Source organism: Calonectris borealis, chromosome 6, assembly GCF_964195595.1.
Source record: "Calonectris borealis chromosome 6, bCalBor7.hap1.2, whole genome shotgun sequence".
NCBI classification, from domain to species: domain Eukaryota; kingdom Metazoa; phylum Chordata; class Aves; order Procellariiformes; family Procellariidae; genus Calonectris; species Calonectris borealis.
The window spans coordinates 14,778,518-14,792,070 of NC_134317.1; the positions used below are offsets into that span (position 1 = coordinate 14,778,518).

At 47.5% G+C, this 13,553-nt stretch overlaps 1 protein-coding gene across 5 annotated transcripts in view; it reads right to left on the bottom strand.

Annotated features, from left to right (window-relative positions):
- Window positions 1-13,553, bottom strand: part of MRAS (muscle RAS oncogene homolog) — a 41,485-nt gene that overhangs the window by 5,251 nt on the left and 22,681 nt on the right. For 2 of the 5 annotated variants that reach the window (XM_075152913.1, XM_075152912.1), the window contains exons 3-5: window positions 13,014-13,227; window positions 3,616-3,769; window positions 243-342 (exon numbers count right to left, since the gene is read on the bottom strand). In XM_075152913.1, the coding sequence (XP_075009014.1) occupies window positions 243-342; window positions 3,616-3,769; window positions 13,014-13,206 (447 nt within the window). In that variant the 5' untranslated portion in view covers window positions 13,207-13,227. Of the gene's footprint in view, window positions 1-242; window positions 343-3,615; window positions 3,770-13,013; window positions 13,228-13,299; window positions 13,392-13,553 lie in introns of those variants that run through there. The other 3 variants (XM_075152914.1, XM_075152915.1, XM_075152911.1) reach the window with 3 other exon arrangements.

Genomic DNA, 13,553 nt, shown 5'->3' on the forward strand with positions numbered 1-13,553 from the left:
GCTTTGTGATGGCCACAGCTTTACTACAGCCTGCTGTATAGCAGAGGCTCTAGTTCCAATCATGAATTGACCCTACTGAAAAGAAACTGTATTGCTACTACTCTGTAGTAGTCAAAAATGTAATTGCAAATGTTCGATTGTAAGAGAAATGCTTCAATTCAGCTCCAAATGAGTAGGGAATTAAATTCTGAATGCCTGTAATGGGACTTACAACAACCAATTAAACAATCCCGCAAACTTACATTATGTTTTGTTGCCATTTCTCTTCCCTGTTCTCTTGTAATTTTCCGTAAATGCATTAGGTCAACTTTGTTCGCCACCAAAATCATTGGAAAGGACTCTCTGGAAAAAATCAAACCCACCACCCAATTATTAGCAAACTACAATAAAAAAAGCTGAGCATAAGTTTCACTTTCTGATGCTGACATCATCTAACATTTTCAGCTACAGACATACCACATACATGTAAAGAAATATAAAGAAAGACCAAACAAACACACATCAGCCCCCAGACTACACATATGCTACACATATGTTCTATCATAAAAATTTACTTGACAAGTTGCATGCATGCATACATTCCTTCTTATTTGCAGGCACTTCAGGGACTTAGTGTCACCGTTTCTGCAATACCTGACAATAGCTAAGACTGAAGATCCAACTAGATGAAGAACTACAGAATTAGTCAGGAAATTAACTGAGACATAGAGACAGATCTTGAACAGGAGAACGGGACTCTTTTGTAACAGTTAAGGCATCTCAGTAACCACATGTCTTGGCAGCTGCTAGTCATTGCAAGGTAATGAGCTATGTTGGAGGAACTGGTGTCAGTTCATGTCCTGGTGGAGACTCATCCACTGAGAGCAACCGTGGCAGAAGAAAAGACAGACTCTGGGAGAGCTGGCACTTTGGGGGGCACCTCATGAGGGACAAAATGACTGGGGGCAAAGATCCCCATCAGTTGTTACCCCAAGACAAATTGGAAGACTAGCAGTGGTAGCTGGAAGGATGCTATTACCTGCTTCTAATCCCAGAGCAAAAACCTGATGGATAAAGGTCCCTCTGAAATACTCAGTGTTTCTTTAACTTTACGGGGCATGTAAGTGACTGTCTTCAGCTACCGCCTGAGGAGAGACCCATCTATCCACAGCACGTCCAGTGCAAGACTCTCCTGACGAGGCGTGTGGGTCAGGCTCATCCCCATAGCTCTGTGACCAAACCGAAGCGAGCCAGCTCACACCACGGGTGGTCCTGGCGTGCGGCTGCTGCCCACCCCACCCCACCCCACCCCACCTCCCATATGGGAGCCTCTCCTCCAGCTGCATGACACAGAGAGCACAGTCGGGCTGCAGGGCCTTTACCCGCTGCCAGGATGGAGGTGGTCCCTTCTTACAATTGACAGTTGTTGCAGTATTATTTTCTTACATTTAACTTTAAACCCTCCTAAAATGATTCCAGTGTTCTCTGCTGTAACAGAGCTGATTTTATGGGGGTAAGGAGCAGCTGGCCGTACTCATTTCTGCATAAAACACTTCCCTGAGTAATTCTGGATTTTCAAACAGCGTTTCTGTGTCATTTTTCATCGAGACGATAAGGGTTCCATCTTCTCTCTGGCACGTTGCCCCATTGCTCTGGCTGGAAAAACACCATACTGCACTCTGCATTTTAAATGAGTCTTACAGTTGTTCATTCTGATAATGTGGCTTTGATTTAATTTTAATACCTGAGCATTGATATATCTTGACTCTGATCATTCTGGAGCAAAACACTTGCTTGTCTGGATTATTTGATTCCTTTTTGGCTTGCAGCACATTGATAAGAAAGGGATTGCATTTGGACAGTATCTCATTTGCCTTGTTTACATCAGACATAAAACTCTATGGGAACTTTGTTCCCTGTTGTAAGCCGTACGATTGCTAGTTGGACAAAGCTACTATAGCTGGAAGTTTTAGTGTAATGAAAGTTATGGAAGGAAACAGGAGGAAGGCTTTGAACAGCTCTGCTAACGCGGCAGCCTGCAATTCCTTTGGATTTTAAGTTGCCAAAACTGACTGCTAGCTTGAAAACCAGGGCGATGCTCTGCCCCCAGCCACTTGCGGGTCTGGCAGGGCGGTTTCTTTACTCACGCTGCTCCTATGGCTGCGATTTTCTGAAGAAGCTCAGGTTTTGGGTGAAGCGTTAAGCTCCTCGCACTCCACGCTTCGGTGGCGTTGAGCGGGGAGACACAAACAACCTCCCCAGCCTGTTTCACTTCCTGCTTCTCACACGCCGGCCGCGGTGTTTGCACGGCGTGCGGAGGGGTAAAAGTTTCAGTCCCGAGCAAAACAATGAATACCGCATCTTATTTTCACAAAGTTAAATTAGATAAAACTGACATCGTTTTGGGGCAGGTTACAGGAAACGCTGTCCCATCTCCCTCAGCTTTCAGAAACAGATTTAATTTGCCCCAAGCTGAGCTGGCAGTGAAGAAAAGATTGTCGCGACCTGGGAGGCAGACCGAGTGACTGACATTTTTCTTCATTTAGATGAAATCAAAGGGTGGTTTTGCCTTTACTTTTCACTCTTGTGGGCTCTGCTTTGGATGCTTTACTGGAAGAGCTGTCAGCTGTGAACCTCACATGATACGAGTCCACCCTTCCTGTGGGGAAGTTATTCAGAGCTGCGAAAGGAAGCCAGCAACGAGGCCCGAATCCTCTGGTGGCTTTTCTTGATGACTTCCATAATTAAAAGCCATTATGAATGGAAAAACTAAGTGTTTCAAAGCTGCAGACATATAAGGGCTTGATTCACACCCCACCCAGTGAGGATGGACTCATCACCTCTTGAACTGGGATGGGAAGAGGGAGTTATCTCAGAGATAAAACCCTGGCAGCTTCCCCTCGCTGTCAAGACACATTTGCTTACCACGATTAAACCCTCAGCGCTACCTTCTCCCACGCGCGCACAAGGAGGGGAGCGGGCGACCTCTCTTGCTTTCTCCCCAGCCACGCAGAGAGGTTTTATTCCTTGAAAACGGTTGCTGCAGAGCATGATGCTTTAACTGCATTACACCCCTCGTAAGAAATACAGTTCCTCCTGACGCAAGGCGTTTTCCCCTTCAAGACGCTTGTTCACAGCCCCGTATCTTGCAGGACCTTCTAAGGTTTCCCTGGCACAAACTGAAGCCAGGGCAAGGAGGATGCTGCCAGGACACACAAAAGGATCAGGGCCGAATGAACGCGTGCTGAGCCCCTGTTGGTGTTCCCGAAGTGCCTGCACTGCACAGAGCATCCTTCTCCCTCTTCAGAGCCAAACAGGTTACCTGCGAAGGTCTCCGCCTTTCTCACACTGCCCTGCCAGACTGTCCTGGCTGGAGTTTCTCCCCTCCAGACCCATTCTCACTCCATCATAACACTACTGGACTCTTCCATGTTGAAAGCACTAGATGCTTATCAGAAAAAGTGAAATACTTCTTATTCCTCATACGTAGGTCTACAAACGCACACAGAGCATGCAAGGATTCGCCCCGGGTCACCCAGGAGGCGAAAGGCAGGGCGAGACGTGCAACCGCCCCCACGGCACGGTCTCCAGAGCGGCGGGAGGGGGTCAGGCAGCGCCTGGCTCCACAGCACCCACCTGTCCTTGACTCTGAGGATCAGCTGGTGGAACCGGTCCACGTGCTCGAAGCTAGCCTTGTCCGTCACTGAGTAGACTATAAGGAAACCATCTCCGGTCCTCATGTACTGCTCCCGCATTGCGCTGAACTCCTCTTGGCCTGCAGTATCCAGAACTAGGACAGAAGAGACGAAGGTTTTTAGTTACTGTGAGGACCTGCGGCTGCTGTCACCGCTAAGTGTCCTACATGGCCCTTCTGCCTCTGCTGAGCTTGGTCCTCTCAAAGGCTGCAAGAGTTGACAAAAGCAAGTTGGATGGACAAGGTGGTTTCTTGTTACAAAGCAAAAAACACTCCCAGACCCCACTCATCACCGTGTGCCTATGCTGGGAGTGGATGGAGGAGAACAAGACTGCGTGGATTTTACTTTCCTTTTCCAGCATCAAATACTGACCACTGAACTTGGGGAGTTGCTCCTCTGGCAAGATACAGCTCAAAGTATTTTGCAGCCCTCCATCTCCCAGCTCTCTCTGTTTCCCACATGGAAAAACCCAAGACTGGAAGAGTAAGTAAATGCCAGTTTAAATGTCAGGGACAATCTACAAACTGCAGGGTGAAGCAGAGCTGGGAGACAACCCAGAGTAACAGCTACAAGCATTTTCCTTTTCTCAATGCCTGGATATTATTTCTACAATTATGTGCTTTCAGATCAAGACGGTACAGCCTTGAGGAACTCCCCTTAAATATTTAGTCCCAAGTGGTGTTCTGATATTGAGAAGCTAGTTAAAACAGGTGGAAAAGCTTTAAGTGACTTGCATATCCTATATAGCGATCGTGTTTCTGTGCATTGACAATGCCTAGATCTATGCTCAAATCCCCTAAAACACCCCAGTTGTGGCAGCAACCCAGATGCTGTTCCCCACTGCATTAACCTCCTGTCTAATGTGACCATAACTCACTGGGTCTCCATCACTCTGCCTCGCAGGGGGTCCCATCAGCTACATCAGGGACCACATGCGGAGCAAGCTACGCCAGCCTTCTGGCTAAACACCACACACTGATGCACATCATCAATGCCAATTCTTGGGCCCCAGCTTCGTACACTGCCAGGATTTTGACTGGCAGGAGGAGGGTACAAGAGGAGTTCGTCAGTTTAGGCCATGCCAGTACAAACACGGTGTGAGCTCAAAATGCACTGGCTGCTCCGAATAGTAGTCCTAACGCATCGTTGTACCCTAGAGGCAAACGCGGGACCTTTATGACGACTGGGAAGGTTTTCACATCCCAGGGCTGGGTGGGAAAACTGTTTCCGCCTCCGCTGTCAAGTCACAGCGTTAGCATCTGCTGCCCACGAGTGATGGGGAAAGCCCAGGGCACCGGTTGATGGAGACTGTGGCAGGAGCGTACTGCTGACAGAGCAGCAGGGCTTGATACGGGTTTTTCTAGTCGGAGCAGGCCCACAGCCCTAGCAAGATGTTCCCTGTAGGGGTAAGTACTCAGGCTGCCCCGATTTCCAGATGGGGCCAGGATAAAGCCCACTTTGCTGCTGGTGTTACTTGCTGAATCAGCAGGGGTGGCCACAGGCGGACACGCTGCGTGTCACAGTGCACCCCACGTGCCAGCCCACATCTTCACTGTATGTCTGGAGGAAAGGCAGCTACGCTGGAGGACCTGGAGACCTTACTTGGTGATGGCAGGCCCTTTAAAGCCTTCAGCCTCATTCATTCGCCTGCCCTTGCTGGTCTTGAATGCCTGTTTCCAGGAGCCTTTAAGGTGAAAAGAGCTTCTAGGCTCTTGCAGAGACCCCGAGATTTAGGCTTGTTTGCTGAGTAGCTGGAGCTTGCTGGAAAGTCACAGGTGTCTTTTCATAGCCTTTTATCCTGTTTCTCTCCTCTAAATCTAGGACAAGGGTCTCAGCTCAAAGGCTTCCAGCCTGTTCTTAAGGACTGTACAAAAAAGAAAAAAGAAAAAAGACAAACAACCCAAAGACACTGCATGTGCTGGTGAATTTCTATGCCCTGGGCAGAATTGCTACCATGGAATAAGGCCAGGCCCGCGTGGCTAGGACGGAAGAGGAAATTAATCCTTCCTACCCACCCAACCTGTAAGGAGAGGTTGGGCTGCCCTCATCTGACTCCTGCACCAGCTGGACGCGATGGCAGGGCAGGGCTGAGAGCTGACAACCAACGCACACACACAAACACACACTCCCTTCCCCTCTCCAACACACGTACCCAACTTGTGGTGGAGCGGGACAGCTTCTCGCAGGGGGCCGGGCTCTCCTGCCCTCCCTCCCCCTGACACGGGGCAGGTGCCCGAGCGCAAGCCGTGGGCAGGAGGGTGGAGATGGATGTGCCGTATCCTGCGTGGTAATTTGCTTAGGGACTTCCCCTTGCTCTGGCACATTTGCAAACCACCATGAAACACAGGAGGAGCATCCAGCTCTGCTTTTGCACCCATCGACCCATCCCCACCTGCTGCCCCTCCAAAGCTTTCTATCCCCTGCGAGAGGGCAGGGGACGAGCCTTGGAGGGGGTCTGTGGGGATACCCAAGGGACAGCACGGGGCTGCGCTCCTGCCACTCCTACCTCGCCTGGATCTTGGCCACGGCATCACACTAAACACAGGCAAAGCTGCTGTGTCAGCAGCTGCTATTTAAAGGGAATTCACTTGCAGCATTCATAGAAAGGCGAGCAAGTCCAGGCAGCATTTAAAATGGCACTTTGGAAATGCAAGTAAGAGACGCGCAGCAGTGAAGGTTAAGGTTAATCTCAGATGAGATATTCATGCAAAATTAAGCATCATATGGTTGGCCAGAGAAAGCCTTTGTTTTAACTTTAAATGTCCTCTGAAAGACACTGCCTGCCCCCCACCCCCCATCCTAACAGTTCTGTGCTACATGAACTGTAAACAATCAGAGCAGAGAGCGCGATCCGGATCCTTAGTAGGCAGGACGGGACCACATCCTGGAAAGCATCAGCAGTGAAAAAGGGCCAGATGCAAGCCGCTTTGCTTCTTGTGGCATAAGAGCTTCAAGACAACTCTTATCTACAGAAATGGGAAAGTAGCAAGGAGAAACCTTCAGAAGGTGAAACTGGGATGGGGATTTGACTGGCTTCCCAAAGGGGTGAGGAGATTTAGGATGTTAGCCAGCATTCGTCTTCTTCTAAAATCCCCGTTTCTGCAGACAGGACGCCAGAAGAGATAGAAATAATCATGAGCAGAGAAGAACTGCGAGCTCTCTCTTCCCCTGGTACACTTTAAAACCAGCAGTTGCCTCTGGCAGCTCATAAAAGCCCATGTGGAAACAAGGCTGGACCAACGCACAGCGGGTTTCCCCTACCTCATTCTTCCAAGAACTGAAATCAGATTCACAGGCTGCGCAGCGCATGGTCAGGGACTTCCAAGCAAACTTGGTGAAGTTCCCACAACTTGACCGAAGAAGCAGCAAGAAGGAGCGTTAACAAAAGCATTTGGGTGAAGCGGGAGGAGAGAGAAGCCAAGGAATATGTCTGACGTAGGAACAGACATCCAAGGAGGGCAAAGCCATTTTACAGAGCTATCATGCAATCAGCTGGAGACTAAACTAAGAGCAATTAGGCTGTGAGAGCCCAGCAGGGAGGTCTCTTGCTTCGCAGGTAGGAGGGTGCTCAGCAGAGAGATGCCCTGTTCCACTTTCCAGTGGATGTGACCCCAACTATTGTGATGAACTCCTTGCTAATTGAATCCTGCCCCCTTAGAGCTCTCCACACCATTTTCCTGTGAATCCTGATGAGTTAGGCAAGAGTACGGCTGCTCAGAGAGCACTTCTGAGCAGACACAGGAGCCCAGGAATACACAGGGATTTGTGGCCCAAAATAGAAGCACTTGGTGCTTCCAGGTATTTTATGTAGCAATGTCTCTGCGACCGACAGTGCTCTGAGTGCCCACCCAGAGACACAGGCATGTAAATCTAAGCCAAGGGCAGAGACGTACGATGAAATCTAAGTCACAGCATTGCTTTTTCTAGAGCCTAGGCTGGATTCAGTTCAGATTCAAACACAGCCTTCCCACCTTCAGAGAGCTCAGATCTGGTTGTGCAGGCGAGTTCCTCTTCTCTTTTCATACCTAGGCAAAATTCTCTCCTACGTTAGCCACCTTTACATTGCTGGGTGGCTAGGTGTATAGATCAACTCAAGAGAGTTTCTCCACTGTCCATGGCATCTAAGGGACCAAAGATGACCAGACAGGCAGGTTAAACCTATTTTCTATTCTTCAGCCCTTGGGTTGCACTGCCCAAATCAGTCACCGGTAGCCCGTTCCAAGCAGCGACTGCATGTTGCTGCAGCCGGTCCTGAAAGCAGCTCAACACGGCTCTTGGAGCACCTTGCCTTCCAGCATCCAGAAGAGCGGCTGCACACCATGAAGCTCAGGGACAGGACGCAGTTTTTTGTGCCTACCTTGATCTCATGCCTGGAAAGGTGAACACAATGTGTACGACTTGATTTTTGCAAGCAGTATCCAGTGAAATCGCTTTGGCTACATATGTCCGGCACATGTGCAAGCCTTTCAGGAGCTGGATGGGTCAGCAGGCAGCTCGGAACCTGGGTTCACAGCGCCAGGGAGAGGAGCAGCACAAAGCAGCCTGACCCCAGGTGTTTTCTGCTTCTTCAGTGACTTCTGAAGCTGCCCTGCAGCTTGGTAGCGGAGCTCAAGGGAAAACTTAACTTGAATTGACAAGTCAAACCAGAGTCTCAGGCTGAGGAAAGCCATCCCCACAGTCTTCATCTTCCTTCCATCAGCAGTGCAGTGGGAGAGGGCAGTCCCCATCAAACACTGGCTTCAGCTGAGGAATTGGTATTCTGGGCACTGAGCAGATGGGGTGCAGGGGCCACAGCTTATATTCTGTATTTCCACACCCCAAGTCACCCTGAAGAGGTACGAGGTGCCCATGCTGTGCGCAAGGCAAGGCAGATGCTTCACTTGGTCACTCTGATGCTTCTGCTCCTCAGATGCAGCCACGCTGCCCCCGGCATGAGAGCCTTCCTCAGGGAAAAACACGCGACAGGGAAACACTGGGGCTTTTATGAGCCCTTCTTCTGTGCCCTAACTAAATACACAGATGTTGTAACATGGAAAACCCGAGTACTTGAATTCTTGCCCTTTCTTTAAGAAAAAGGAAAGAGGGGCCTTCAGAAGAAAGGCTTCCACATCAATAAACAGAATAAAGATGCGAGCCCTTAAAGGAGCTCTTTCTCTAACAAAGGGCAAGTATTCAAAGCCTTGTATTTTCCATGTTGCAACATCAAAATTTTCCTGGCAGGAAGCAAATCCCCACAACCCAAGACAAAAAACCCTCTTTCAAGGTTGCAAAATCCCAGCAATTAAGGGAGGGAAAATACTGTACACACAAATAAAAGAATGAAAGTACAAACTTAATTTGAATTTTAATTCTTTCAATGACGGTACCCAAAGTTTAAATAAAAAAAAGAAAGCAAGCCGCAAACCAACCCTTCTGCCTGCAAGTCTGAAGTGACCTTTGATCTCCCTCTGGCCTCCTGGCTGAATTGTTCCCAAGCTTCCTGAGGAGAAAAGCAGAAAAGCAGACAGCCTGTCCCGGGATGACTAGCAGCAAAAACCCTCGGCAAAAAGGGATGCATGGGAGACACGGGTGGAAAGGGCAGAGCGGGAGCCCGGGGGAAGGAACGGTGCTTGGTGTTACCCCAGGGGGGTGTGCACACCAGGGCTGTGCAGGTCCAGCCCAACACAAGGGCACTCAGGGGAGACTTGGGAAGAAGAGAAATAAAAAGGAAAACTGAAGCGCAGGAGTAGGAAGACAACTTCTAGGCAGTGGGAGTTTCATCTAAACCATACCAGGGGAAGGGAAGGGAAGAGGAGGGAGACCACAGCCTCCTTTCACCTAACACACAGGCACAATTCCTTGCTTTGCTGGTACCAGTTGGCACAGCCCTACTGACAGCCCAATTCATCAGCATGCCCAAGCCATGTGCTTGTGGCCATCTCTTCCTCACCACCTTTTTATCTCTGTGTCGTTTATGAGCCATAAGGAATTTTGAACCATTGGGAATTTTTTGCCATATTAAGGTATCCCACTTTTGGCTTCATACCCAGATTAATAATTCCAGGCTGGCATTTTGCAGCCACACCAAAAGAAATCCTCTGCTAATTGCTAAGTTAGCCTGCACACAGAAAGCAGTGTACAAAATTAATCATAGCAACTCAATTGGAGCAACAGCTAATCAAAGCAGATTAACCCTGCTCCCACTTAATTCTGACCTGATGTGTCTGTACGGCACCTGCGCGTGAATGCATTTAACCAAGCACATCACTGACCTGATTTCTCTATGAACAGCAGGGAATAAATATATTTATTTAGAAAGATAACATATGCAGAGAAAATTGGAGGCTGATCTTAAAGCCTCGTTGAGGTGGCAGCAAGTGAAAAAATGGGCTAGCCACAAATTGCCTGTGCATCCCTTATTCAGCTTAAGTGCCCTGTTCCACTCTACGACACTTGTCCTCCAAACACTGCATCGATGATCTTAGAAAGCTGGCATAAGGCCAACAATAAGTATTTTTTCGTAGTGTTGGACTTCAACACACCAAGTACAGGTCCCACAATCTTCTCGGAGGCAGGGAACTATCCTAGACTCTTCCTTGTAAGAAAACAGACACAAAGCCAGAGAGCAAATAAGTAGAAGAAGAGTGAACACAGGTTTGGCTCCAAGGTCTAAAATCTGAAATAAAAGCCTATTCCATTTAAGTCTGCTTTCAGTGAGAGATTTCAGCAAAGGAAAAAAACGCAAGTCAAACATTTCATCATGCTGCCAGTTAGTGCTATTGAATAAATGTGGGTGGAGGTCTTCATGGAGGGAAGCCAAATGCTTTATGCAAGCTGGCTAACACAAGGGGTTTTTTTACAACATAATGCTGGTGCAGATACCAAATGCTAGAGATGCTTTGTACAGAACTGCTCAGGCAACAGCCTGGAACAGGGCAGGCTGTGTTTTCTTTTTTTCTTTTAAGTTGTTGGATGCCAATATATTTGGCTTTTTTTTTTAATAACTATTTCTGCAAACTCAGAAACTTATGGAGCCCCTCACGCTATATCCTCACTTGGTAGTCTCATCTTCTAAAACTAGTTCCTATTTTGGGGGTGGGCAGCTTCTTCTCCCGACCAAGCACTGCACGAAACATCAGCTTGTAAAGGATTTGGCCATAAAGGACAACTGGAAAGTCTGGAATTTATCATGAGGCATCTTTACCCTTCCTATCATGTTTGTCCCTAATTTTATACCATAAGTGATTCATGCAACCACGTGTAACCACAACAAGAGCAGCTGTCCAAGTATATGGTGACCTCTGAGAATGGCCTAGATCCAAAGCCTATGACAGAAAGCTGTGGCAGAAGACACGTGTGATAGTCAGTCTTTATGCCCTGTTTCTACTGGGCAGATGGTAAAGGCTCACATGCTTTTCCAAGCAAGAATATATATTGCCTTTCTTCCAAAATTCTGATTGTTCAAAATCTCAAGCGATAGGAAAGAGAAGGAGAAGCTGCAGTTTCACTTCTGTGGCTGCAAGGCATCTGTGGGCACACGAACTCTGAAAGTCAGGCATTCCCAACATGCCATTCAAGGCCACAGCTGAATTCAGTTCAGCACAGCCACTAAACTCCATCTGAGCAGAAGAAAAGCTTTTTCATTAAGACAAAAGGTTAAGTTTCTGCTTGTTGGAAAACAACCTCTTTCCCCACTCCCACCCAGGTCAGGGTTGTTTTTTGGTTTTTTTTTGACTAAACAAAAATTCCAAATATGCACGAAAGATGTCTTTTCCACTTCCAAATAATTTACAAAACCCAGGCTGTTTCAGCTGACACCAATGTGTACAGCAGCTGGTACTGTTATATCAGAACACAGGGCATACCAGCGAAGATAAAAGTGGCTCATTTTAGAGGGCTGGCTCTGGATTAAAAAGAAAGAATGGATTTCATTTACAGCAGGATTGGATTTTTCTTTTATACAACACTGGCATTTTAAAAATAAAGGTGCACAGGTACATTATTGAGAGCAGGTATCTCTGATGCAGATGACAAGAAGAGACACATTTGGGCATCGATTTCACAAATATTCCCTCATATCAGCGATCAACCAATGACATATTTAAATGAAGAAATGTCGGCAAGATTAAGTTGCTTGGGTTTTTTTATTATATACTGAGTAAAGGCTGTTCTTTAAGGACATTGGGGCCATTTGTACTCACTAAATTGTATCTGCTAAATCCTTCAGAGTGCAACTAAGATCCCAAGTTTCCAGACCAAGTTTACAGTCTTCACAGCAAACCCCACCACCCTCCACGTTCCACCACTCATGCCAATCCCCCAGTTTTCTGTCCCCGCACACCAATGCACGTGCAGAGACACCAAAGACCTTGAGTGCCTTCACCACAAGAGGATGGAGGGAGGAATGTGCCGTTAAATTTAGTTCAGTTGTGTTAGTGCCCATATACATGCACTTAAGGCACAAAATACGTGCTTGCTTTTATGTACTACCTAATTATTGTATAAAGCCAGACAACATTTGTAACATTTAACAGCAAGATTCCCCTTACGGCTGTGGTCAGTCTGTCTCTTGCAGCACAAACTAATAAGTTGCAGCTTTAGGTAATATAAGGCTTTTTCCTCACTTGCAGAATCAAGATTTTTTGGTTTTGTTTTTTTAGGGTTGGCTGGTTTGGGTTTTTTTGGTTTGTTTGGGTTTTTTTTTGTTTTTTTTTTTTTTTGATTTGGCTTTTTTGTTTGTTTTTTTTTTTTAAAAAAAAAAAAAGAAAAGAAAGTAATTTTTCTTCAAAGAACTGAAAGATCGTGGTTCTTGGTTACAGATCTCTCCAGGCTGGTACCCTACCCGTATTTAAATGAAACAGGTAAGTAGATATGAAAACATCATGCCTGAATGATGAGAGTTAAGAGGTGTTACCATTCTTCACTGTCAGTGGATGACAGTTTTGATTAAATGTTCTTTCTGGTTATAACCCCCGTTCAGTTACTCACTCACTGTTATTTCCCAGGGGACGAGCCTAACCACAATGAAGTATCATTAGCAATAGCCACCTCACGGTGCTGTAATTCACCCTTCGTAGAATCCTACCCCAAATGTCTATGATGATCTATAGGTTTTCACGCTCCTGCAAGAAACATTTCTGTGCAGAACTGGAACCAATGCAACTGGAAGCAGAAGCTTTGCTGGAGGTCAGCTGCAGATCACGTGCCGCAGCTCACAGGCCAGTTTGCACTCAAATTCCTGGCAGCCCACAGCGGAGAAGGAGGGACACAAGGGTACAACGCGCTGTGGGAGGCACTGAGGTCTGTTTGTGCTTATGTTCAGCTAGAATGGAAAGGGGACCACGAGAGTAGCTTGCTTACCGTCAAGAATTGCCCATTGCCCATCTATTTCCGTGTGCTTCAGGTAGGAGTCTTCAATAGTTGGGTCATAGTCCGGCACAAAAATCTTCTGGAAAAACTGAATGGTGAGAGCGCTCTTCCCCACGCCACCGTCTCCAACCACCACCAGCTTGTACGTGGGGAGGTTTTCGCTGGGAACGGCACTTGTAGCCATGCTTCCACTGTGCTAAACCTGCTGGAGAAAGAGATCATCTCCAATCACTTGTCAGCAATGGAAAGAGGGCAACGTGCACATGGCAACTTTCACCTGCTGCTGAAGAAGTGAGGATGAAGGCAGTACTCCAAGGCAGCATCCCAGGGGTTTTCCTTGGCTTTACCCCCTCCCTGATGCACTCTGACATCTAAAGTCCTTTTGGGCAGGAGCAGCAGCACCTACCCTCCCCAAGAGTTCTACCGCAACCCAGACCCATCACTTAGAAGAGCAGACAAAGCCACCGCTGTGGCTTGCTTACTCCTGCCTCGTCTACAAGGATCACTAATTGCCACCAAATGCATGTGCAA